General features: G+C 56.0%; 1 protein-coding gene across 2 annotated transcripts in view; it reads left to right on the forward strand.

Moving 5' to 3' along the window:
- The first annotated feature begins 631 nt into the window (after positions 1–631).
- Positions 632–24836, forward strand: part of TMEM132E (transmembrane protein 132E) — a 42445-nt gene continuing 18240 nt past the window's right edge. Inside the window, exon 1 of one of the 2 annotated variants that reach the window (XM_041001437.1) lies at positions 632–1016. In XM_041001437.1, coding sequence (XP_040857371.1) covers positions 950–1016 — 67 coding nt within the window. In that variant the 5' untranslated portion in view covers positions 632–949. The remainder of the gene's footprint in view (positions 1017–24836) is intronic. The other variant, XM_041001436.1, reaches the window with a different exon arrangement.

Raw genomic sequence — 24836 nt, forward strand, 5'->3', positions numbered from 1 at the left:
AGCGGGCGGGCCGAGCCCCTGCCCATCCTGTGTCGTTTGTGAGCGGCAGGCTGCGGTCGACGCCCTGGATAGGAGGGACTCGCGGCAGGGCGCATTAGCCGGCTTTCCAGCTCCCTCGCTCCTCCAAGCTCCTCTGGCCACCAGGCACCCCATTTCGGCCACGCCACCCTCACCCCGGCCGCCGATCCGCTGCCCGGGGCGGGCCGCCACGTTGAGCCTGGCCTGCGTCGAGCCCGAGCCCTGATCGAGGCTGGAGAGAGAGAGAGCGCGCGCTGGAGCCCAAGCGCGAGCCGAGCGAGGGGACAGACAACTGGCCGCCCGCCTCGGGCGTTCCGTCTGGGCGTCGGCGGTCTCAGCGCTGCACGGAAACTTTTCCTTCTCCGAGTGGATTAAAGTTGCCGGGATTTTTCTCTTTCTTTGCGAAAGAAACCGTTCCTTGGCACCTGACCTGGGATTTTTATGCTGAAGCTGCTGCAGGGCGCTCGGAGGAAGAAAGCCGCGCTATCCATGTGGGGTTACTTCCGAAACCGAGGGGACTGGGGTCGGCGCTGGAGAGCTGCACCCTCGTGCCACTTGGGATTGGAGCTGGGCCGCGGGCCCGGGGCACTCGGGACTGGGCTCTGAGCGGCCCCCGGCCCCGGGACCGCACGTGCGGCTCCCGGCTGGCTCCGCGGATCCTGCAGGGGGCACCAGCCTGGGGGCGGCCGAGGCTCCTCCCGCCCGGAGCTGCGCCCCCACCACTTCCGAGGGTGTAGCCGGTGGCGCCTGGGACGCCCCCTCCCCGCAAAGTGTCCCCGAATTGCACTTGCTTGCCCCCTCCCCCCTACCACACGCCTCAGCAGACAGCCGGGCGCACCGGCCATCCCGAGTTGGATGTGACCGAGCCCATCCCGGGGCCAAGTCGTCGTCGGCTGTTGCCCCCTCAGCCCCTCCCGCCCCCGCCTCGGCCATGGCCCCGGGGATGTCGGGCCGCGGCGGCGCCGCCCTGCTCTGCCTCTCCGCGCTGCTCGCCCACGGTAAGTGTCGCGGCGCAGACTCGCGGGTGAAGATGCGGCGGGAGCCGCTGGAGGGGGCGCCGGGAGGATTGAAGAAAGGAGGACCCCCCGCCAGCTCCACTCCCAACCCCCACCCCAACTCGCAGTCGCCGCTCCCAGCTTGGCGTCTCGGGCAGCAGCTCGAGTGACCGCTGGTTCCTATGCCCTCCCTCCCTCCGGAGGGAGCAGAGGCTGAGAACCGGACCGAGGTGGAAACGAGGAGCGAAGGGGGTCCCTCCAAGCCTCCCCGGGTTAGGAAGAAGGGTCCAAGCCCGAGAGTCTGGGGGCGTGTCTGCCCACGGGAAACCAGAGGAGAGCCCGGGGATCCGCTACCTCTCCCCCCGGCCGCCGCCCCTATCACCCGCATCCTCCCGCTGCAAACGGCCGGGCTGGGAACTGTCGGGATCGCGGGGGCTCTAGTGTACCCCTGGCCCTGGCGCGCAGGCCGGTGCGGCGCCGCACGGCCCGCCGCGTCGCTTCCTGCGGCTGTCCTCGCGAAGGAAGTGGACCGGCAGGGGCCCGGGAGCCGCTGCCACTCGCCCGCCCGCGGGCCTGTGAGCTGCATCTAAATGGCCGGCCTAGCCGAGCCCGGAGGGCGGGGGTCCGGGCAGCCGGCCGGGCCCGCGGACCGAGCGCGGAGGGAGCGGGCTCGGCGCTCCTGAGCTCTGCAATCTGTTGCGTCTGCTCCCCAGGCTCGCCCGGGGCTCCGCGGTGCAGGGAGAGTGGAAGAGGGACGGGCCCAGGGTGGCGCGCTTTGCTTCTGGGACGGCGGTGAAGCGGGTGGGGTGCTGGGGTCTCTGAACAGTCTCCCCCGACCCCACCCCTAGGGGGAACTCGGACCCGGCTTCCTGAGGCTGCAGCTGGCCTTCCGCAAGCTGGAGACGCTCCAGGAGGCGAGGGGCGCTGACCGAGGAGAGGGAGAGAACTCTGGGGAAGAGAATGGAGGCCCTGTACCCGCTCCCCCAGCATTTAACCGCAGACCTGGGACAGGTTTCCCTCTGCCTAGGGCGGGGGTGGAAGAAGGGCTTCCTGCCCCGTGGTGCGTGGGGGTTTCAATGGAGCAAGCAGAGTAGCTGCTCGCATTTGCTTGGAGCCGGCCCAGATCTGCCCACTGCCCAAGAGCCTGCCATAGCTGGCCAGGAAGACCCCAAAGATCCCAAACCAGCCGCCTTGGACCCTGAGTCAGATGCTTTGGTTTTCCAGGTTGAAAGAAAAGAAAAAGGGGATGGGGCCCGGCTGGGTCCTGAGACAAGAGGGGAACCTGGAGCAGGCTGACCTCCCCAGAGGGTGGCATCCTTGTTCCTGGCTGCTGGGTGACTCCCTGCAGCTCACTGGGGACAATTAGCCTTCGTTGTTCTTCCTGGGGTTGGAATCAGGCAGGGCAGCGAGCCAACCAACGGTGCTGGGCAAGGGGAGTGGGAGTGAGTGGGGAACCAGAAACCTCTGCTCTGCGCCAGAAGGGGGTGGGCAGGAGGACTTGCCTGTTTGTCTGCTGGAGGCTCCTGGGCAAGCACTCCTGACCCTGCCCTGGCCGAGTGCAAGTATCCAGCCGAAGGAAGCCAGAGAGGGTCTAGGTGTGGTTCTGACTGCCCCTTTACACCTTGCTGGGCTGCCCTCTCTATGCCAGCCATGGTCTGTCTCTGGGCATCCCCCTCCACTCGCCTTCCTGATCAAAGCCTGGCCTGATCAATCCTTTCCCCTCCATTCCCTCCCAGGACCCTGCCTGCTTCCTTCCTGTGCTGTCTTCCCTGGCTATTTAATCACTCTCATTCTTGCTACTAAGCACCAGTGTCTTCCTTCTCTGTGCCATGGGGTGCTGGAGCTGTGGCCTTCTTGTCTGTCTACACAGCCATTGCCCAGTGCGTGACACAGAGCTAGCTCAGCCAGGGGCCCAGTGCTTGAACATATGGTCAGAAAGAAAGGATCAGAGGAGACTGAGGCTGAGGGTAGAAGGGGTCCTCCTTCCAAGCAACTCCCCCTGGCCCTAAAGTCTCCCCTTCTTGGGGAAGGATGCCAGCGGGTGCTTGAAGCTGAGGGACTCCCTCCTGATAGATAAGGTCAGATACACAGAATCCATCTCTCCTCCTCCAGGGCTGCCAGACACCAGTGGTCCAGCCAACTCTTTACTCTCAAAGGAAGAGGCTCCTTGGACTTGATCTCACTTGGAGCCTGTGCTGGGTTGGGCATGGAGTGACGGTTATGGTTTTCTGTGCCTGGCAGGCTACTGAGGCCGCAGGGTTCTGACCACACAGCCAGAAGGGGAGCCAAGTGGCCTGGGTGTCTGCCTGCCTCTGGCGCCATCAGGCAGTGACCTTGGGCTGCCTCTCTCATCTTGGGCTGTGCTCCCCGTTTTCCACAAGCCAAGTGGTCTCTGGCCATCCCTTTCCCTCTAACTTTGTGCCAGGACTGCTGGACAGTGACCGTGTGTGGTGGAGGAGGCTCAGCCCTGGGCCGGGCTTAGAGGGGCATCCAGACACCCCCTGTCCTGTCACCAGGCCAACTGCCAGGGAACATTGGCCAAGGCTGCTTTCTTTGGTCAGGGGTCTTTGGGTGCGGGGGAAGAATCTGTTCTATTAGTTTGAATAGAAGTGTGAATGGTGGTTCGATCTGTCACAGAGCGGATACTTCCAGCCCGCTGCCCATTTATGGGCTCCACGAGTGTCCTAGGACCTTCATGCACTTGTCTGCATCTTCTGTGGTCACTTCCATGGTCTTACCCTCTCATACCCCTCCATGCACCCTGTGAGGTTTCCTCTTTTCTCACTTGCTTCCCTTTATGCCTTTGCACCTGCCAGCCCCTCTGTGTGGAACACACTGCTCCTAGAAAACCTTCCCCAACCTTCAAAGTCACGTACCACCTCCTCCAGGCAGTCTTCTCGCAGCAACTCCTCACTCTCCAGCAGAAGCAACCCAGACCTTCCTAGTGCTGCCCTGGCACTTTTCCCTGCCCTCTTAAGCCCTCTAGTGAACTGTACATGGGCATGTTGACCTGGGCAACCCTCCAGATCCTCCCAAATCTGCATCAAGGGTAGATGCCTCATCTTCTGTGCTTCTGCCTCATTCTGTAGTAGTTCTTAGAATGAACAAACAGGGTAAGAGGAACACTGTGTGTTGAGGGACCCTCCCAGTTGCCAGGGGAGCTCCAGAATGTGGGGCAAAAGAGGGGCATGGGAGGACACGGGCAGAGGCAACAGGGAAAGCACGAAGGGATGGAGTGGGCACAGGGCACCTAACCTTGCAGGGTGCAGAAGTGGTGCCCCATGACACTCTGAGTGTGTGGTTTCGGTGCGTGTGGGAAACACCCCTGCAGCTTCAAGTCTCTCAAGCGGTTTGTCCACACCCTCACCCATGCCCTGGCTCACCAGGCTCTGGATCCCATTGGAGATGGGGGTGGATGGGGAGAGGTGGGAAGACGGGAGTTCCTTGGGAGGCCCATTACTGGAAGGCTGCCTACCTCCCCATTCCCACAGCCTCTTCTCCCTTCTGGCTACATGGAGCTTGGTGCTGCCACTCAGCCCTGTTAATGTTTTAGACCAGTAGGTGGGGATGTGTTATAAACTTGGTGGCAGAAAATGAGCTTTATTGGAATCCATTCTGAAGACTGCTGGGTGTTTGGCTGCGGGAGGAGGCAAGGCCACTGTGGAACAGCAGGGTGGACCCTGGGTACACGCTGGGCTCTGCACCGCAGACCTATTGGCAGCCTGCTGACCCCAGGCCGAGATGGGTAATGAGTGAGGAACTGCGGAAATGAAGAAGTGACAGGCCCAAGCTCCGACCACCTGGTGCAGCCCTCCCACCTGGGTCAGGGTCTCCCTTGATAGCTCAATGTATAGCCAACATCCACCCCACTGAAGCGATGGCCAAACCACCAGGTCTCACTCCTTCACTCCTCATGTGGATGAGCAAGTGGCCACACGGTGGAAGGGACTGGCCAGGAACCCAGTGTGAGGCCAGTGTGCATCAGGACCCATTCCAGGGCCCAGATGGGGATTCTGGATGCTGCCTGGCAGCTTCCGCTGCCTCTGGCACCTGCTCAGGGCACCTTGTCCAGGCAGGCTAGGCTGGGGCCCTATGGCAAGCAGTCCCACCCCTCCAGCAGCCGGGGAAGATAAACCTCAGCTCACACACAAGAGCAACAGGGAGGGGCTCTGCACCGTGTCCACTAGGGTGCTCCAGCACCAGACAAGGAGGTGAGGAAAGACCTGACTCTTCACATTTAAACCAGAGCTGGCAGGACTAAGGACACCTGGGTTCAACTCCCCCCACCTCCCACCCCCGTGTCAGCAGTTTGCTGCATAGCTGCAAACAGTTCACCTCCCCTTACCAGTCTTCTCCTCCTCGACCGAGTGAGAGGGACAGTGCCAGGCAGCCCCTGCCTGCAGTGAACAAGCACTTCCCCCAGCCGGCTCTCTCTCTGTCCCCCACCCCTGCAGCCCTGCATGGCCTCCGACAGCAGAGCTAGCCAGTGGACAGGTTCTCCTCCTCTGCCTCCTCCCCAGAATCAGCCTTACTTCTTTCTTGCCTGTGCTCAACACAGAATATTAATAAGAAATTAATGAACCAGTTGTGTGTGTGCATTTTTTTTTAAAGAAAATAAATGTCTTTTTCTATTCTCCTCCTCTGTCTTTTTAAATGCAAGGGGGAAAAAAGTGGACTCCTTTAGTACCAGTTCAGCTGGTTGGACCCTACTTCCAGAGGTCCTCTAAGATGGTACAGTGTCGGGGGGAGTCCCAATCCACCACTAGCTAATATGACACCAGTATCTGGGCAATGAGGGGCAAGCAGGGTGGGGAGGGGGATACTGGGAGCAGGGAAGCCTGGACGGTGCCAGCAAAGGGCAGGCCAGGCAACAGAGTGACCTGGGCCCCCACACGCTGAATCCAGATGTCATTATCTCCTTTCTGCTGTTTGGCTTTTGTCCCTTTCAGTGCCCCCTCCCTCCCACCTGCACTCCACACACCTCCATCCCAGGCCTCACTGGCCAGCAGACAGCAGTAGGATGAAGTGGGAAATGGAGGCAATTACCTAGATAATTCAGTGCTTGTGGTGAGAATGAATGAATCCAAGAATGAATAATTCAGTGCAAAAAAAGGGGGGTGGGAAAGATAATTGAAGAAAACGCCTTTTTGACTAAATTATCTAGATAATTATCCGCAGTTGGAAAGTCCTGTTTTGGATCAAACTTGAATCCTTTTTGCAGCATCCCCACCCTCCCCTCTTTGACCTAAGAGAGGGGCAGCTGGCTTCTCTCCTCCCTGGAATTGCTTTTCATGGCCGCCTCACACTGGCAGGCGGCAGGCAGGATGTGTGCTTGCTGGCAGCTTTGCTCAGCTTACCTGGGCTCTCCTCCCAGTGTCCTTGGAGCTGTGAGAGAGATGCACTCTGGATCACCAGACGTGACCCCAGGCCCGAGACTGGTAGTAAGTTGAGGAACTGCAGAAATGGAGAGGCCTCTGAATGGCCTTCCCGTGAGGAATCCAGGACTACAAGTGGATGTAGCAGGGAAGGTTCCTGACCTCCCGTGAGAACAAGCAGCCACAGACACACCAAGTCTGTTACTTTTAAAATGCTTATGTGTTTCCTTGACCTGTTTTTATTTTTCCAATGCTTGTTTATTTTCATCTTGGATTGTGACATGATAGAGCAATCTTCCATTTGTAGGTTTACTCCACAAACGCCTGTAACAGCCAGGGTTGAGCTAGGCCCAAGCCATAGGCCAGAAACTCCATCCAGGTCGCCCATGTGGGTGACAGGGACCCAAGCCCTTGAGCCTTTGTTCATGCTGTCACCTCTGAACAGGATGCTCTGCCTGACCTGCCTTCACTTCCTGCTAGCAGGCTACCCTGATGGTCGGGATGACCAAGTCCCTGATCATGCAGTATGTTGTCGAGGGACCACGCCTCACCTGTGTCCTGCTGGTTTTGTATTCACCTGCATCTGCAGTGTGTGCTCTGTCCCCATCCCTGTGTGCCTGTGACCTGACAGGGACGAAATACCTGACATGCTCTTTACATTGAGCAAGTGAACATACACACACACAACCCTCACCGGCACTCAGGAAGCATTCAGCTGGTGTTCACTGCACCCGGGCCAGGCCCTGTCCTCAGCTTCTGACTGTAATTGCATGCTTAACAAACCCCCTGCAGCCTGGAGGCTAGGTTCTCAAGAGGGGAAATAAGTGAGAAGCACAGGAAATAAGCACATTAGGTATGCTAGGAGGCAGCAAGGGCCATGCGCAGATGCAGGCAACTGGGGTGCTGAGGGTGTGGACAGGAGGTGTGCCATGTTCCTTACCAGCTGGTAAACCTGTTCACTTGGAGGGGGTGTGGGAGCCTGAGGGCCTTGAAGGCAGAGGGACTGGCGACAGCCAGTGTGGGAGCTCCATGGGGAACAGGCTTGGCATTCAGGGAACAACACAAGAAAGGAGGACAGGAGCAGAGCACAGGGAGAGTTGGGTAGAGCAGGGCCTCACGGGCCCCTGTAAGAACATGATCTTATGGACTGAGCCGGATGGGAGGTATGTCCACCTCCGCGGGGTGTTTGGGACTCCGAGCACCCTTCCATTTCTTTTTTTACAGACCCTGACTTTGTAAATCGTTTCTACCTTACCAACACATGAGCTCCTCGGGGTAGCAGGGCCACCTCATGACTACCCCAGCCAAGCCTCTTCACGGAGAGGGCACCTGGCCCGGGGCAGCCCACACACTTCTCCCTTGCTCTGTCCCTCCTGGGGAGAGATGGGCTTATGGGGCGTCTGTCCAATGGGAGGGAGCTCTTGGATTGGAAATAGGAAAAATTGCCATTTTCCCAGATGCCAACACAGTAGAGAAATGATCTCAATTTTCTGTAGCTGTTCTCGGTGGGAGAAAAACTGTCAGAAGCCAGCCAGCCAGCCCTGTGCCCAGAGCTGTTGGAAATGTGGGAGGGGTGGAGGTGGGGAGAAGAGACTGGAGCAGCAGAGAGGAGCTGTGCTGAGTGTGCCTTGTCTCTGAAGGGCAATGACTTTCAGCACCCCTGCCTGGAACATTGTCCCTTATTCCCTTCTTCCCAGCTCCACTGGCCATCTACCTGAGTCTGAGCTCGTTGAAGTGGCCAGTTACCTTGATGGTCCTTATTAATCGAACACCTGGTATGTGCTGAACACCAGGGATGGCCCCGTGGAGTGGTGGAGGCCTCCACTGTGCTTCAACTTGCCCTTGCCCTTCATAGCTTCCCTCCTCCACCCTCACCATTCCTTTACACTGGGCTTGGGAACCAGACCACCGACTTCATCACTTCCTGTTGATTTAGAGCAAACCACAGAGCCACTCTGTTTCCTCCTCTGCAATTGATCATAAAAGGACCTGACATGGAAAGCAGCGCAACGATTCACCATGTTATTCCATGTCCGGTATTTAGAATCCTACCTGGCAGATAATAAGTGTGCAAAACTGACAGCTGTCAGTCATGCCGTCGTTAATAGTATTGGCAGATGTCAGGTACTGTGTGCAGAGTATAAAAAGAAAAAAAAAAAAAGATTAGGGAAACATGGCACCTGCCCCATACAGAGTTTGTCATGGGCCTTAGGGGTGCTCCTGTCTGCGCCAACAATGATGATATTCAGAGTTGTGGATCTGTTAAAAGAGATCCTGAGTGGTTGTGGTTGGGAAGGGAGAAATCTCATAACAGATGCATCAGGGGAGGCTTCTTAGAGGAGGCGCTGTTAGGATCCCTTCCCCAGGTCCCAGAATTCTGCTTCTGGAATAACCAGTCAGCAGATACTCTGCAGTCTGGCACCCCAAGGCACAGAATACAGAATGGGCAGAGATGGCTGCTGGCCTAGGAGCTCTCAGATCCGGGTTGGAGCGAGCTAAGGCCAGCCATGAAGGAAGGTAGGACATGAGACTAGATGCAGCGAACATGGCTAGAGGCAGGTCTCTACCTGGATGTTTCCTGGGGGCCTTTCAGAACTTTGGCCCTATGTTCCCTGGGGCACTAGAGAGCCACTGAGAGTTATGGAGTGAGGGTTTGCAACACTCACTTTGCCTGGGGGTGCTGGGCAGATTGTTGCAATGTTGAAGGAAGTAATGGCAACAGCTGCCCTGAGGTGGGAGCCTGGCCCCTGGAGTGTGCTCCTCCCCCAAGGTAGAGCCCTGAAGGGAGTGGCCAAGTAGGAGGGAAGGGAGACCCAGAACCTCTCATGCTACTTTTAACACTGGCCCAGTTTCCGTCCTCATTTCTTACCCACAGTCAACCGGAGACTGAAGGGTAAGGTGTGCCAGGTGTCGGGACCCGTGTGGACCCCCATGCAATTCCCAGGAGCCAGCCAGGTTGGAGGCAGGTGGTAGATTTCTGAATTAACTAAGGGTAGCTACCAGTCCATGCCCTGATGTAGTATGGCCAGGTGGTCCAGAGCACACCCTTATCTGACATGGCTCAGCTTACCCACCTGCCAAATGGGAGTGACGGCCTCAGCTCTCAGACTGGGCTCCTGCTTGGAGGAGGTCACATGGTACAAGTGCCCAGGGACATGCCGCATGCCTGTGGAAAGGCCTGAGTGGGTGTGGGTTTTCCTTGTCTGCCTGCTTGGAGCCAGCCTGGCTGCTTTGGAAGCGTGTTAAGGTCAGAGCAAAGACTTGGCAAAGACCTCTTTTCTGGTGGTTGCAGTTTCTTATGCTTTCTTTGGGGTTTTCGTCCTTCTCTCTTCTGCTCCCTCCACCTTGCTCCTTATCTTTGATGCCTCCTAATAACACCTTGCTGATTTTAAGAATAGCAGTGGCCAGCTGCTGGCCCTCCCCTCCCATCCTCTCTCTCAGGAAAGCAGTCACTGGCCTTACCCTGCACTCCACATGCCAACGGTGGCTGACAGGGACAGAGAAGGTAGTCCCAGCTCTGGCTCTGGCAGCCAGGTCCCACTTTAGGGGGACAGAACGGGTCTGACATGGGACTCTCCAGCCCTATAGCCTGAAAAACACATGGAAACAGACCAAAACCAAGGGGTAGGCCCTGAGGATTCTGGCCCCACAACCTCTGCCTGACCCTGCAAGAGGTGACCAGGTGGCCAGGAGCAGGTCAGTCTTGGGTTCCATTTCCTTTGTAAGCAGCAGGAAGAAGTCTTCCCCTTCTGGTGGCTTAGTAGGTCACACTCATGGCCCAGCACCATCAGTGCCATCAGTGACCTACAATGGCTCTCCATAGGGTCATCTCACCCCCCGTCCACCCAGAGGACCCCCAGATCCTACCCTGCTGCCACACTCTCCATCCTTGCTCTTCCAGCTAACTGCGTGCACAAGCTCTGGCTCCTAGGAGAGCTCAGTCCAGGTTTTTTGTATTTTTTTTAAGATTTGTTTATTTGGAAGATAGAGAGAGAGGGAGAGATTTTCCATCTGTGGGTCACTCCCCAAATATCACAATGGTGTGGGCTGGGCAGACTGAAGATGAACTTCATCTGGAGTCCCACATGGATGCAGGGGCCCAAGCACTTGAGCCATCTTTTGCTACTTTTGCAGACTTATTAGCAGGGAATTGGATCAGAGTTGGAGAAGCTGGGTCTCTGGTACACTGATATGGAATGCCAATGTTTCAAGCATGGCAACTTTATCCACTGTGCCTCAGCACCAGCTCCTCTCTGCCGTTGGCATAGGGGTCGCTGAGCTGCACCCCCACAGTCCCATAGGAGTGCACCAGGAGCCCCCAGTCTGCTGGAATTTGTCTCAGTGTCATGAGAGAAAGCCAAAGAAACAGCTGGAATTAATGTTACAGCATTTTCACACCATCGATCTCAAAGATCACCGCTTCAACGTGCAATCAGTAGAAACGATTATGAAGGAGCTATTTTGCATTGTTTTTTGTGCAGGCAGCCTCAGAGCTCTCTTGGGTGTTTGGCATTTGCCAATGGCACACTTTCATACCAGCCAACCAACCAATTAGCTAGCCAGCTAGTCAGCTGCAGCGCCCCACAGCCACCTGAACAGGACCGCCAACACCCAAGGTCTCTGCTGGGAGGTGTTTGGGGACCACTAAGGCGGTGCTTTGAGGGTGGCTCCCCTTTTTGCAGTCTTTCTTGGAAATGTTGTGTCCTCTTGTAGCTTGCCCAGCCCCTGCGTGATTCATGCTGGCCATGGAGCCGCCCACTCTTTCACTGCCTGGACACCCTGTATGCTATAGTCTAACAATATCTAATCCTTCATCCACTGATTCATTTATCTGCCTCATCCCAGCTGTGTGGTCCTGGGGTGGCAGGGAGGAAGCTGCTTAACTCCTCTGGCTTGGTTTCCACCTGTCTGCAGTGGGATGATACAAGGAGCTTCCTCATATGAAGTTGTCAGAATGAATGGATGAGTTAGTGCGCTGCAGCGGTGGGAGCCGTGTCCACCAGAGAGCTCTTTGTCCTGTCTGGGGTAGGGGCAGGAGGCATGGATATTTGAGGATCAGGTTCTCATCTCTGAGGGTCCCTACCATGACCAAGGTGTACGGAGCCCATGGCAGTTGAATTGTGACCACACATGCCCTGTCCCATGGAGGTCTCACATCCTCACCTGTGAAATTGTTCGTCACAACCCTCACTTCACAGACAAGGACGCTGAGGCGTGGAGTAGCCAACTTCCCTCCTCCTCTCAGTCCTGTCCCACAAACACTCCCACTGGTTCCTTTGTCCTTGGTTGTCCCCTAACCCCCAGAGGACCCCAGCCTTGTGGGGAGCTGGGGCAGGGACAGAGCCTGCCGCTCCCCTCCCCCAGCCACACCCTTGTGAACCCCATGTCCATGCCAAGCTGATTTACATAAAACCATCCCCAGGCCCTGCCTCTAAAAGTCTTCATCTTTCCTCTTCTCCCTAAACGGCCTCTAAATGATTTCTGTAAATTGCTCTAAGTAGCTAAAAAAAAAAAAAAAGAAAAAAGAAAAGAAAGAAAGAAATAATAATAACTCAGCAACTGGCTGCCTGACCAGAATGTCGATGACTCCCCTCCTGCCTGGCCACAGATCTCAGCTCCTGCCCGCCAGCCCAGGGGCTATTCCCACTATGCCAGGGCACCACAGTGCCCCTCATCAGACAGGGAGCCCATCCGGGCAGCTACACCTTCCTCCCTTCTGCCTAACCCCCGTGCCTCCCTCATCAGGCAGGGGGTGTTCCCATGAAGGGGTTTCCCATGGGCAGAGGTGGGGGCCCTGGGAAAGAAGCCCCTGGGACTCTGAATGTCCCTCGTTCTGCAGCCAGTTCCACCATGACACCTCATTTGTCCCACCCCATCTTAGAAATCTAGATGCTGGTGTCATTGGTTCCATCACACATTCATTCATTCATTCTAGAATGCTTTCCTGAACACCTGGGCTGGAGCATCCATGACCAAGGCCCCAGGCACATCCTGGATTCTCCTGGGGACAGAGCATCCTGCCCAGGGCCCACGGAGGCAGTGTCTTCTCGGGGGCTGCCCCACCCTGGCCCCAGCCACCAGCATTACCTTCATGGCACTGACCTCTTTTCACTGTGGGCCAAGGAGGGGTCTCCCTGAGGCAACAGACCACTCTCCTCCAACCCACCCTTGGCCAGCTATAGGAAGGGTAGTGTCTCCTCTGCCACTATTCAGGACTGGCCATGTGTAGGTTCCCCCATTGTCCCCTGCACTCTTCTGCCCATGGAGCTCCAGGCCTAGGGACCTCAGTGCTCACAGCCCAGGTTCTACACTAATGGTGTGGCCCTGAACAAGTCCCTTGCCCTATTCTGAGATGAGACAAAGATTGGGTGAAATTCATGGAAAATAGCAGTGTCTCCTCTGCCACTATTCAGGACTGGCCATGTGTAGGTTCCCCCATTGTCCCCTGCACTCTTCTGCCCATGGAGCTCCAGGCCTAGGGACCTCAGTGCTCACAGCCCAGGTTCTACACTAATGGTGTGGCCCTGAACAAGTCCCTTGCCCTATTCTGAGATGAGACAAAGATTGGGTGAAATTCATGGAAAATAGCAGTGTATTCACTATGCAATACAGTGTCTAGAATAACAACGTGTATTATGTGGAATACACACACTGCCTAAGCTGTGGATCAGAATGGTTGGATCAAAACCAAGTTGCTGGTTGGAAGAATACTTGGGGTGGGGTAGGGTTCCTCATCTGTGCCTGCTTCCACTGTCACCCCTTGGCAGTCCTTGAAATGCCTGCATGGGGCCCAGCTGGCAAGTCCTGGGTTCCCTAGTCCCTTCCTAAGGCCACTTCCTCTGTGCCACTGGGGACCTGGCAATGCTGGGGGTGGGGGCACTCCCACCACCTGTCCAGTTCCTGATTCCCAGGAGCCTGGCTCTGTTTGTAGCTGGTTAGGGTGAAGCCCAGGAGAAAACCTGGCTCTTGCTGGGGCCCCAAGAGCCTCTGGGATCCTGCCGCGGGTGTAGCCCCTGGTGAGAAACCAGCAGGATCCACCTTGAGACAGCTGTGCCTGCCTTTGCAGAGGGCAGGGTTGTTCCAGATGAGACCAAACCCATTTGTCATCCTTCTGCACCCACTTTGATATGCACATGAGGAAGGAGGAGAACAGACACAGCCCTCTGCTTCCTCTCCCATTTAATTGGAACCCAATTAAGTGAGTAATTGTTACAAATGTGAAATTACCTTCCACCAGCTTGAGGGTGAGAGCTGGCATCTTGCAGTGAGCCTTCAGGACCTCTAGTGGGCCCTGCCAAGGCCCGCCAGCTTGGGGTTTCCCCAGAGCGAGGGCAGGTGGGCCTCTGGGAGTCTTGACCCTTCCTCTGAAAAAGTTGTGGTGGAAAGGGGTTCCATGTGGCTCTGGCTGCACAACCTGGCTGCCAGAGGCCTGTAGCTTCCAGCCCCCGCTGTTCGCATACAGCCTGGCTCCCTGGGCTGGGACAGAGCTTCCCATCCCAGAACTCAGGCTTGCTTGCTCATAGGGGCTGCTCTGAGGCCAGCAGATGCGAGTCAGTGGTCCCGTGGAGGGGTGGACATGGGGTCCAAGGAGAAGCAGGGAGTGAGGGACATAAGTAGGACACAGCTACCTCAGGCCACTTTAGTTCATCCACACACCCAGACACCTGCTGCCAAAGCTAGGCCAGGAGAGCTTAGGCAGTGTGTGTATTCTACATAATACACATTGTTATTCCAGACACTGTATTACCTTGGAAGATGGACAACAGCAGGTTCTTGGGGCTTCCTGTAGTGGGTCTCTCTGGAGGAAGCAGGAATGGGGGTGCATGCGGAATTAGAGCGCGGAAGATGAATGATCCACATTAGGGAGTGTCCCAGAAAGCTGCCTCAGAAACATCCCTCCACACACAGAGTTCCTAGCCCCCCATCGTCCACCTCTGAGTGCATGCTGTCCTGACCTTCGGAGCCAGTTTGCCCCAGAGTGGCCTCTATGCAGGGACTCTAAGGGTGTGAACTGCTGATATGCACAAAGGCTGCTGTGCAGTGGGGGCAGGAATGCACTCCAGCAATGTGTATGCAGGTTCATGGTAAGGGGAGTGTCTGTGAGAATGGGCACTCTGCAGGCGGCGGTTCTCAGCCTTGGCTGCGCATCCAAGAGAACTGTTGTAAAGCTCGTGTGCCTGGGTCCCAGCCTGCAAGAATCCACAAGGCTGTGGCTCCCCAGATCTCATGCCTGATCCATGGGCAAAGGCTTCCAAAGCTGCAGGGGAACATGGAGGCCCAGGGTGGTAGGGAGAAGAGGGGAGGCCACTGCGACAGGAGGGATGTGAAGAAGGCATTGAGGACGAGTCTGTCCTAAGTGCCAGTGAGCAGGGACACTGTTTTGTGTTTCTTGCCCACCCTCTCTCTCACCGAACTCCCAGTCCTAGAACCCAGAACTCCAGCTTCCCTTGGGAACACTGCTCAGTCCTTTTATGCACGTAATAGGTATTCAGTCCATATTTGCAAGGTGAGTTATGGGCAGGGTCTGGAGGACTAGCCTGGGAACCTAACTGCTGGTGACTACTGCTCCAGAACCTGTGCTAATGACTCCTAATGGTTCTGTCTCTAGGGAAACAGGCGGAAATGCGTCTCTAAGCTTGGCAGCCTATTTCCCATGGAATCTTGATAAGCAGCTTGTTAATAACTTGGAGCACGCCCTGATGTGTGCCTGTGTTTGTGCAAGTGTGCATGCAATTGTGCGTGAGTGTGCCTGTGAGTGAGAGAGGGAGACAGAGATTCTGCTCTGAATGAACATAGCAGGGACTCCACCTCTCTCCCCCCCACCCACAGGATCTGTCCTGAGCCTGACCTCAGTGGTGTGTTGATGGCAAAGGCAAAGTAGAGAATGGTCAGAGGGAGGAGGGCCCACAGTCCAGGGCAAGCAGAAGAACTGGACTTGAGATGTGGCCCCGACTGAGCTAGGGCCTGGATGTATATACCTCCTGCCCTCACCCCACCCCCGGCACACACTGAGCCTCCTGCAGGAACCTTCAAAACAAATGAGAGCAGCCCACTGGGTGACAGATTCCAGGCAGGGCAAAGGCAGAGGCAGCTGCAAGAGGGAGCACAAAGCAGAGACTCTGAGGCCATGGGGACCCACAGTCCACCAAGGCACAGCTCCCTATGGGGCCTTTGTGGATGCTGACTAGGACTGAGAGGGGAGAGACTGGCCTACAGAGCCCTGGGATAAGGAGTTTGAGCCACCAGGAGACCTTGAAAAGCTCTGGCTTGCAGCCTTCCAGGGGGATTGTCAGGAGCCCGGGTAAGGAAAGCAAAGAGAGGCTGTGAGTGCCTGCCGGGGCAAAGGCTTCCTCTTTGCCAGGAAGTAGTCTCTGCAGGATTTCTCTGGTCAGCTGGGGCTGGGCAGGCAGGGAGGGTAGGGTAGGGGGGACCTGCCACACTTGCACTACCCCATCCCAGGCCTGGCTGTTTTTGTCCCCAGAGTCCCAGTCCTGCCTCTAGGGGCTGGAGAACTCCCAAGAGGCAACCGTTTATGGGGGAGATGACCCCGATGGCCTTGGAGGCGGAGGGCTGTCCCTGGCCACACAGAGTGACAGTGATTAAGTGCACGAGCAGCTGGGCCATTGGGGCCTCCCTGCTGCTAATGTGGGTCAATTAAGCCAATTTATCTTTGTTGACTAGAGGTCCCTCCTTGGTAATGGCTCTAGCTCCTCTGGGACCACCGAGGGAAGAGGCAGCCACTGGTCACACCTGCCTGCCCCTTGTGACCCCTCACCCCACCCAAGGGCCTCTCCCTGTCCCCCTGTCAGCCCTGCAACTGCCCACAGGGGAATCTCACTACACAGGTACACAGTTAGGAGTTCTCAGACAGGGAATGGCTCCAAGCTCATGTGAAAACAGGGATCAGAACCCACACAGCCGGATGTGTCACCCAGCTCTCCCCTGCTCATCATGCTGACCTCTGCAGTCCATGGCCGGCCTCAAAAGCTCTCTGCTGCCCTGACACCCTTGAGGGGCTCCAGAGGACGTGGTTTGAAAACCACTGCCCCTGCCCATCAGGCTGCACTTCCCATGAACACCAGGGACAAGGAGTTACTTGTGTCTATAGATAGAAGCCAGCTGCCCATGCTTGATCTCCTAGCTGAGGCAGGGACAGAATGTTCTGGAAGGAGTAGTAGTTCTTGCACTCTCCTTGTTACTCTGCCAGCAGCACGTTCCTTGGCAGAGTTCCATCATCCCTCATTCTGTGTGCCCTCAACATCACCTTCAGCCCTTGTGGGTCTGGCCCCATGAGATCTCTGCAAGCTCTGCCTGGTATACAGTAGGCCCATGACAAGCTTAGCTAAGACTAGAATGCCCCAAGCCTAGAGAGAAAGTGCTGTGTTGTCAGTGGCAGTTGCTCACTTTCATTACTGAGCACCTACTGTGTGCCCAGCACTGCTTGAGGCACAGGACACATCCTTACCACAAACCCAGGAGGGCTTGGTTCTTCTATCAGCACCTTAGGGGACAGGAGGTGGGCACTCACTAGGGGTCATTCAGTTCCCTCAAGCTGCTGGGGTTCTGAAGCCAGGTCTGCTGGTACTTGCTACCTACCACCCAGAACCCGGCTGCTTGGAGCTGTCCAAGGTATCAGGATGCACAAAGAGGGCTGTGTCTACCTTCTGCTGCCCACAGAATGGATGACGTTTCCTTTTGTAATCATCCATGAAGCCCTAAGCAAGCAGACTCAGATCCCCTGTCCTCAGATGTCACACAGGACCGAGCACACACGCTGGGAGCAGGAAGAGCAGGTCAACTTCAGAGCTTCATCGCATTTTGGACCCCAGCAAGGCTGGCTTCTTCTGGACTAAGGGGGTCAAGTGTACACTCAGCATCCTCACCTTGGTGAGTAGGGTCAGGGAGGACAGGGGCAGCCCCTCTGAGGAATGCCTTCCCTGGCCAGTATGAGCAACCCCTCCCCACAAGCCAACCAGCTCATGCCTCCCTTCCTGGCAGCCATACCTATCAGACGGAGGGCTGAGATGATCCCTCTTTGGCACCACGGCTCACACTGGGCCAGAAGGTTCCTTAGTAGCTGTTGCTGTGATAATGGCACATAACAAACAAGCAGGATCTCATTGGGCCAAAGCTTCTCAGGCACCCCTTTCTCTGCGGAGCAGCTCTGAGCCCAAGGAGCCAGTCACTCATGTTCAATCCTGAGTCGGCCTCCCATGAAATTCCATCTATCCTGGATTTCAGGAGAACCTACTGTATGTCTGCTGGGACTGGGGCTGCAGGGCTGGGTGTCCCTGGCTACCTCCTCGGGGACTCACACAGGCTACAGGGGAAGCAACAGGGTAGCAGGGGACAGGTGCTCCTGGAGGGGAGCATAGGGTGATGTATGATGAAATCAGGAAGGACCCTGACCATCACAGGGCCTCGCTCTGTTCTGTAAGAACCCTGTTCTTGTAGTCACACACACACACACACACACACACACACACACACACACACACACACACACACAGTGAGCAGCCTGTAGCTCCATTTGGTTCTGGCACCAACGCCTGCAGTTAGCACAGACCCCACATGTTCAGGGCTCAGCGCTTCTGCTCCCCACTTCAGACGCCAGCTGCAAGTGTTGGGGACTGCTGTTTCTGTTCAGCTGGGTTTCCAGCTGGAACTCCCAGAAACCCTGCCCAGCATCTAGAGTTTGCTACAATGGCTTGTGGAACTTGGGGAAACCCTTCACTTACCATTACCTGCTAAGCAGAAAGGGTGCGACCATGGACACAGATGAAGGCATGGGTGAGGGCCTGGGGGGAGGTCTGGGAGGGTCCCGAATGCAGATGCTGAGCACCACCCTCCTGGTACTTGGGTGTGCTCACCATGCCTGGGATTCTAGTCTCCCCGTGTGTTTAATGGACAACATCACTGTCTGTTAGGGATTAACTCAACTCTAGCCCCTGCCCATTCCGCAGAGGTCACAGGGTGGTCCTAAACATGGTAACTCTAATCTCACATTCTCTTGGTGACCTGCACATCTTCCTAACTACCTCACTAGGGATAAGATGTTGAGGTAGAGTCCCTCTTCCCCAGCACACCCAACAGGTGCTTTATGATCACAGCTCTCTTGGCTATGATCTTGGCCATGGCTAAGCTTCTACACAAAGTAGAGACAAAGCTTCTATCCAATGATGAGAGACCGGGCAGTGGAATCCATAAAGCTGAGGCCTAGTGCCTGGGACTGTAGTCTTGATAGGAGTGGTAAAGTGTGCACCCCCAATAGAATGAGCTATGAGCACAACTACACACAGACTGTGACCTCACATTGACCGCCCTTCCCCCCCCCCACATTGGGGGCTGCAAAGAACTACTGGGAATGTGACCCTGGTCCCCACTTGTCTCTTCCTCTCAAAAATGAGAAACAGAGGGACAGTGTTTGGCGTAGTGGTCAAGTTGCTGCTTAGGATGTCCATGTTCCATATTAGAATGTCCAGTCCAAGTCCTGGTCCTCTGCTTCTGATCCAGCTTCCTGCTGATGCAGCCTCTGGGAGACAGGAGGTGATGTTGGCCCAACTACTTGGGTCCCCTTCACCCATGTGGGGACCCCAGATTGAGTTCTGGGCTCCTGGCTTTGACCTCCTGGCCAAGCTGTGACTGTTTGGGAAATGAACTAGTAGACAGAATCTCTCTCTGTCTTCTCTCTCTCTCTCTCTCTCTCTCTCTCTCTCTCTCTCCCTTTATTCTTTCCAAATAAAATCAAAATTTATTTTTAGAAAGAAAAATCTAATTCAAAACATGAGGACAAGATACACTTGGCAGTTTGACCCAGCTGTGGGCATTTGAGACCACATAAGTGCTTTCTCCCCAGCAGGGCAGACCAGGAGATAGATGGCCACGGCCTTAAAGAGGGTGTCACCTGCTCTGGTGTGGCTTCTTCCGGAGCCAGAGGGCTGTAGGGGACCTCAGAAATGTTACGTTCTGTCCCTGATATGATGTTTGGGGTCGGTGGGGGGAAGCATGAGAGACCACAATGGAAGCCTCTAGCCCGTGCCTGCACTCACAGCAGACAGCATTCATCAGTTATGTTTCTGTTCCTCCCCTGCCCCCCAAATGTTGAACTTTTCTCAAGTCAGACTCCTTGGCGTGAGCAAGAAAAGTCTCCTTCCTAGCCTGAGCCTGAGGCAGTCAGGGCAGGCTCTCTGGAAGAGGTGGGATTTCAGTCTTTTCATCCTGTGGAGTTGAAAATTATTAAGCAGCTGTGAGAAAAGTCCGCTATGGTGGTGAAACTAGGACTGCATTTGTTTCGCACATGGCCTAAAGGTGAACACTGCCTGTGTGCTCTGCTTGGGTCAGGACTGTGAGAATGGATGGAGCAGTGGCGGGCAGGGGTGGGCTGGTGTGGAGCTTCCTGAGTTTGGGAGAGCGGAATGTAGCAACATGTCTATGAACAGAAGGGTGCTATCAAATGGGGGTGCCTGCCCTTCATCCGTGGATGCCAGGGACCAGAAGCCTTTTCCTCCCTAGCACATCCAGCCGTACCGGCTTGTTGACGCTATAGCGTAAGCATCAGCAGTTGATTCTAGCACCTGCTTACATCTGTCCCTGGGAGCCCCCCTCTGCTCTGTCTTTGTATGGGGGGAGCGGGGAAGCAGGAGCCCAAGGCCAAGTGCTACTCTGTGCACCAACATTTCTCTGCTCCAGAACCCCAGTGCCTCTGCATCCTCCCACCCTGGCCTTCCTACAGGCTGGTAAAGGTGCAGGCAGGATCCATGTGCAGTAGCCCATGTGAACACCCTTGACAACCAAAGCTGCCCCAGGGCTCCCTGGAAGCCAGTTTCGGAGTCCCAGGGTGAAACGTGCAGACTCCTCCTGGCAGCAAAACCGCATGCCCTCCTGGTGCCAGTCAGTCTGTGGCCCAGAATCTTGGTCCAAATTTGCCTTTTATCCTTGGCCCCATGTTGCCACCCTGCTCCTGGCCCCTCCAGACCTTGCCACAGCCAACCTGCTGTTGTATTTGCACCTCTTACTGGGCCCACGGGTAAGGGCTGCGTGGGCAGCTGGCTGTGCCTGGGGCTCCCAGGCAGCTCCACCGTGCTTCTTCACAGCCTGCGGTGCATCCTACCTTTTAGCTCAGTTATTTATGTACTTGTCTCCCTGTTAGCCAGCAAATCCCTCAAGGGCAGAGACTCTCTTTTTAATCTCTGTCTCCCTGCCAGTTCCCAGCAGGGTCTTGTGAGAGAAGGGGCCATATAAATATTTATTTGCTGAATATCTGTATCGAACGTCAGGCTCAAAGCCCTTAGTTCTGTCCTGGGCGGTCAGGCTGGGTTGGTGCAGGATCCCTGCCCTCAGCAAGGCGTATATCTAAGAGAAAGAGGGATGTGTAAACGATGGCCCCTGACCGTTGCAATGACAAGAAGCAAGAGGTCTGTGTCTAGTCAAGCTTTGGGGAGTGATCAAAGATGCCTTCACAGAGGAGGTGACATCTGGGAGAAAAGAAAGGAAAAGTGACACCTTTCAGAAGGAATGTGGGAGCAGGATAACAAAGATGGGGGCGCAGTGTATGCAACGGCCCAGAGAGGATGCTGCTGGAGAGGCCCAGCCCCAGGGGTGTGGGCAAAGACTCAAGAGCAGATAGTGCATATCCTGTGGCACTGTGGGATGAAGGACACACTTCTTGGGGATGTGGGTCTGGGAAGAGGAGTGGGGTGCAGGGAGGAGGGAGTGGCGCAGAGTTTGGCCATCCTTGGCTTTCCTAGTCTGTCCCGTGGGTGCTTTGGAGGCTCCTTCTCAAGCCCTGAGTTAGAAGTGCTGCAGAAACGTCAATCCATCAGCATGGTGCCAGGAGGAACAAGACCCATTAGGGCCCAGGCTTTGAGGGGTGCCTAGGGCATGACAGAACCAAACAGCAAGGGCTCCATAGGGGGGTGTCATGTGGGAGCCAGAGCCTGTGAGAAAGGATCCCCACATGGATCTCAGCCCAACTGCAGGTGGGGAAGTCTTGTCCCATTTTGGAGACAAGAGGTCTAGACTCAGTGATCTTCAGATTGTCCCCACTCCATAGGCCTCAACCCCAGAGCCCCTGTGGAAGAAGCCAGCTTAGTCATGCTTGCCTACTCTTGCTCCAGGCCTGCCCACCCCAGGGAAAGGACCATCACCTCAATCTTCAAACAAGGACTGTTGCTGGAGACGGTGCTGGGCTAAGCAAGACAATTTGGTTAGCCTCTGCAGTCTACTCCTCAGATACACACAGTCAGGGTGAACTCCTTGTCAACTGCCCTGTTCTCAGAGCTGCCTCTGACCTGGCTGGCACTGGGGACTGCAGAGGACACTGCCAACGCAGGCAGCTCCTAGGAGGAAGCTGATGAGAGCAGGTTCCTCCAGGTGCAGGTGCCCACACAAGCTGAAAGCTCTGTGCTACCCTTTCCTCCCCACCCTCAGCTTATGTACACAGGGCAGGAGTCTGAGTTCCAAACCCCTCGTTGCCTCTAAGCCTCAGGAACCTGCAACAGGTGCCTTCTCCCTAGGTTCAGTTAGAACGGGGATGGGTGGATTGGGCTGTCAGCAGGGGTGTGTGTGTGTGTGTGTGTGTGTGTATGTGTGTGTGTGTGTGTGGCTTGCTTCTCCCGAACAGTGTGCAAACATCAGCAGTTAGTCCCATTCAAGCCACTGCCATCCCACCTCCAGCTCAGATCTAGGAATATGTTTAGGACATCAGTACAGGTTATCCCCAGTGTCTAGGCTCTGAAAAAATGAGCCAGAGAAATTAGCAGAGGGACGGGCATGGGCTCTAACCCCAGCTCTATGTCCTTCAGAGGATTCTTCATCATTCCAGTGCTTCCATAGACAAAGAAGATAAAAACGATGCAATTTCCAGAGCTCCTGTGAGGCTGAGTAGCACACAATAGCCTGGCACCCAGGACAGTCTTGGAGCATGAGCTGGACCCCACTTACTGCACTCTGCAACTCCGGGGTGCTGCTTTTTCCTGTAGCTTTGCTGCTACGTAGGGCTGCACAGGCTGGGGGGTAGGGGGAAGATCCCTGACTCCTACCAAGCCTGGTTCTAACCACCCCCATCTACAGACAGGCCTGTGCAGGATCTCTCTCTCTCACGCACACACACTTTCTTTTTCCGTTGTTTGCGGTTAATTGTTTATTAGGAGATGCAGGCAGCGGCACCAGTGGGAAGGCTCAGCTTGCTCCGCTATAATTAGGATAATGCACATTAGTCATTTAGTGGAACTCTGAGCACGGCCCCTCCCCCGCACTCCCCTCACCCACACGCCTGCTGCCACTCAGCTCCCAGGCCACAACCATGAAGGCTTGTCCCACGGCCTCAGTGATCCCCTTCTTGTATGGAGATGGCCACCCCAGGATGGCGTTGCCTCCCTCTGACCTCCTCCCTCTCCCCCAGTGCACCTGCTCTGTCCTTTTCCACTGACCCCATTCTTTGCCTCTTTTCTGCTGCCTTTCTCCTGATTCCAGCTTCCCTGGCTTCCTTCCAGTGGCTGCCTGCAGCCGCCTGGTCCTTGCCCTGCTTCTCTTCTCTCCCCTACCCCTCAAGGCTGCAGCAGAGAGGCAGAGGTAGGTCTGGGTGTGTGAGCAGGGCAAAGCCTTTGTGGGGAGGGCAGTGTTGGTAGTGGTCGGTATGCCTGGGGGCCTTGGTAGTAGCATCCATAGCACACCACCTCCCCTCCTCAACCCACTCCTCACCCCCAGCTTTGGCTGAGCAGGGGCCTAGCCAGACAGGACATTGTTCCCAAAAGGCCAGAGCCTATCAGTGTGGCCTCATGGCCCCATTTCTTCTTGGTTCACTTTTGGTTGTCCTAAGACCTAGGCAGAGGCCGGATGGGTTGAGAAGGTGAAGACAAGCACCCTGCAGTGCTGGCAGGAGCCAGGCCTCCATTCTGTGTGGCCTGGGGTTGGGCAGGGGCTAGCCAGGTGGGGGGGAGTACCCAAGAGTCCACAAGGAACAGTTTTGTTTTCTGCCTAGCTTCATGCCTATTGGCCAGTGTCAGACCTGGAGACAAGTGAACCCCCGACCCCTGGTGCTTCATCCCTGATCTCTCCACCCAGTTCTTCCCATCACAAAAGGGACCTCACATCAGAGCTCCTAGCTGCCCCAGAGGTCGCTGCTGGGGCAGGGGGAGGATGGAGCCCCACTGGATTTTCCGGAAGTGCAAGGGCTGTTCCAGGGCCTGGGAGCACAAAGACTTCTTGTCTTCCCTGGCCTGTGGGAGCGGTCCCCATCCTGAGGTCACAGAGGCAACCCCCCCCCTCCCCGAGCAGACAGGTCACAGGGTAAGCCTTAGCACAGGTCACAGGGTAAGCCTGGGGTGGCCAGGCTCACTGTGCACTTAGAAGGCACAGCGAGGCTGCAGGGGCAGTGGGAAGGTACCCCAGGACTAGCAGGCAGCAGATGCTAAGTTTGGTCTTGGCCTCTTGCATTCCTTGCTGGGAACTTTGAGCAAGTGCTCCCTCCTTAGGGGCCTCAGTCTCCCCAGGAACAGGACAGTATGTGGGGGCTGTCCTGACAGCAGCTTCTGGGGGATCCCCTGGCTACCTGTCCTCCTGGTACTCAGCCCTCCTTTGGGCTTCAGAGAGCAACTACAGCTGAGCTGGGTTCAGTCTTGGTTTCTGCTGATGTGGAAGGTCCTCCCCTCCCCCACTCCTGTTAGGATCTCTGCTCCTTCCTGACTCAGCAGAGAGCACCACTGTCAGGCGGATAGGGGGTGGGGAGGAGCATTCACAAAGAGGGGACAAAGGGAGTGGCCCACAGGGGCTAGGGATCCCAGAACAGGGATGTGGTTGGGGGGCTGTAAGGGAAAGACTAGTAGATGTGTGTGTGTGTATGTGTGTATACAAGATTGTTAGCAAGCATCACCTCGCAGAACCACATCACTCACTCATTCATTCATTCATTTGCTCTACAACCCTCAATTGTATGGGCAAGTCAACAGCCATTGGAGTCCTAGATGGGTTCATGGACAGTGACGGGGAGTCAGTTGCTGGGTGAGGGTGAGTGGGCCCTGACTCAGGAGACCCTGGAGGATTCCACTGAATGGCGATACCAACGCTGCAGTAACAGCAGACAATTTGGGGTTAAATAAATGCATGCCAGGCATGAGGGACCTATTTTGCAGCTCCCTTTAGAGCACAGGAATTCTGTTTTCCCAGCAGCCCCAATGACAGGAGTGCAGCTTTCAGCCTGGTTCACACTTTAGGACCTTAGACTGGGAGGGGGGCCAGACCTTGGTAGGTCCCACAGTGAGTGATGGGCAGAGCCAGCCTCCCTCTCCCTGCAGTATCCTCTGAAAAAAAACATCTGGGAGCTTAGAGATGGCTGTAAACTAGCACAGACAGGAGGCCTGCTGGGAGGGGATTTAGGGCAGAGTGGGACAGGTGCTGTCCCCTCCCCCAGCCTAATCCAGCCAGCAAGGGCTGGGGAGCTGGAGTGCTG

Source organism: Ochotona curzoniae, unplaced genomic scaffold (genome assembly GCF_017591425.1).
Source record: "Ochotona curzoniae isolate NIBS_2020 unplaced genomic scaffold, NIBS_Ocur_1.0 scaffold_2453, whole genome shotgun sequence".
In the NCBI taxonomy this organism is placed as follows: Eukaryota; Metazoa; Chordata; class Mammalia; order Lagomorpha; family Ochotonidae; genus Ochotona; species Ochotona curzoniae.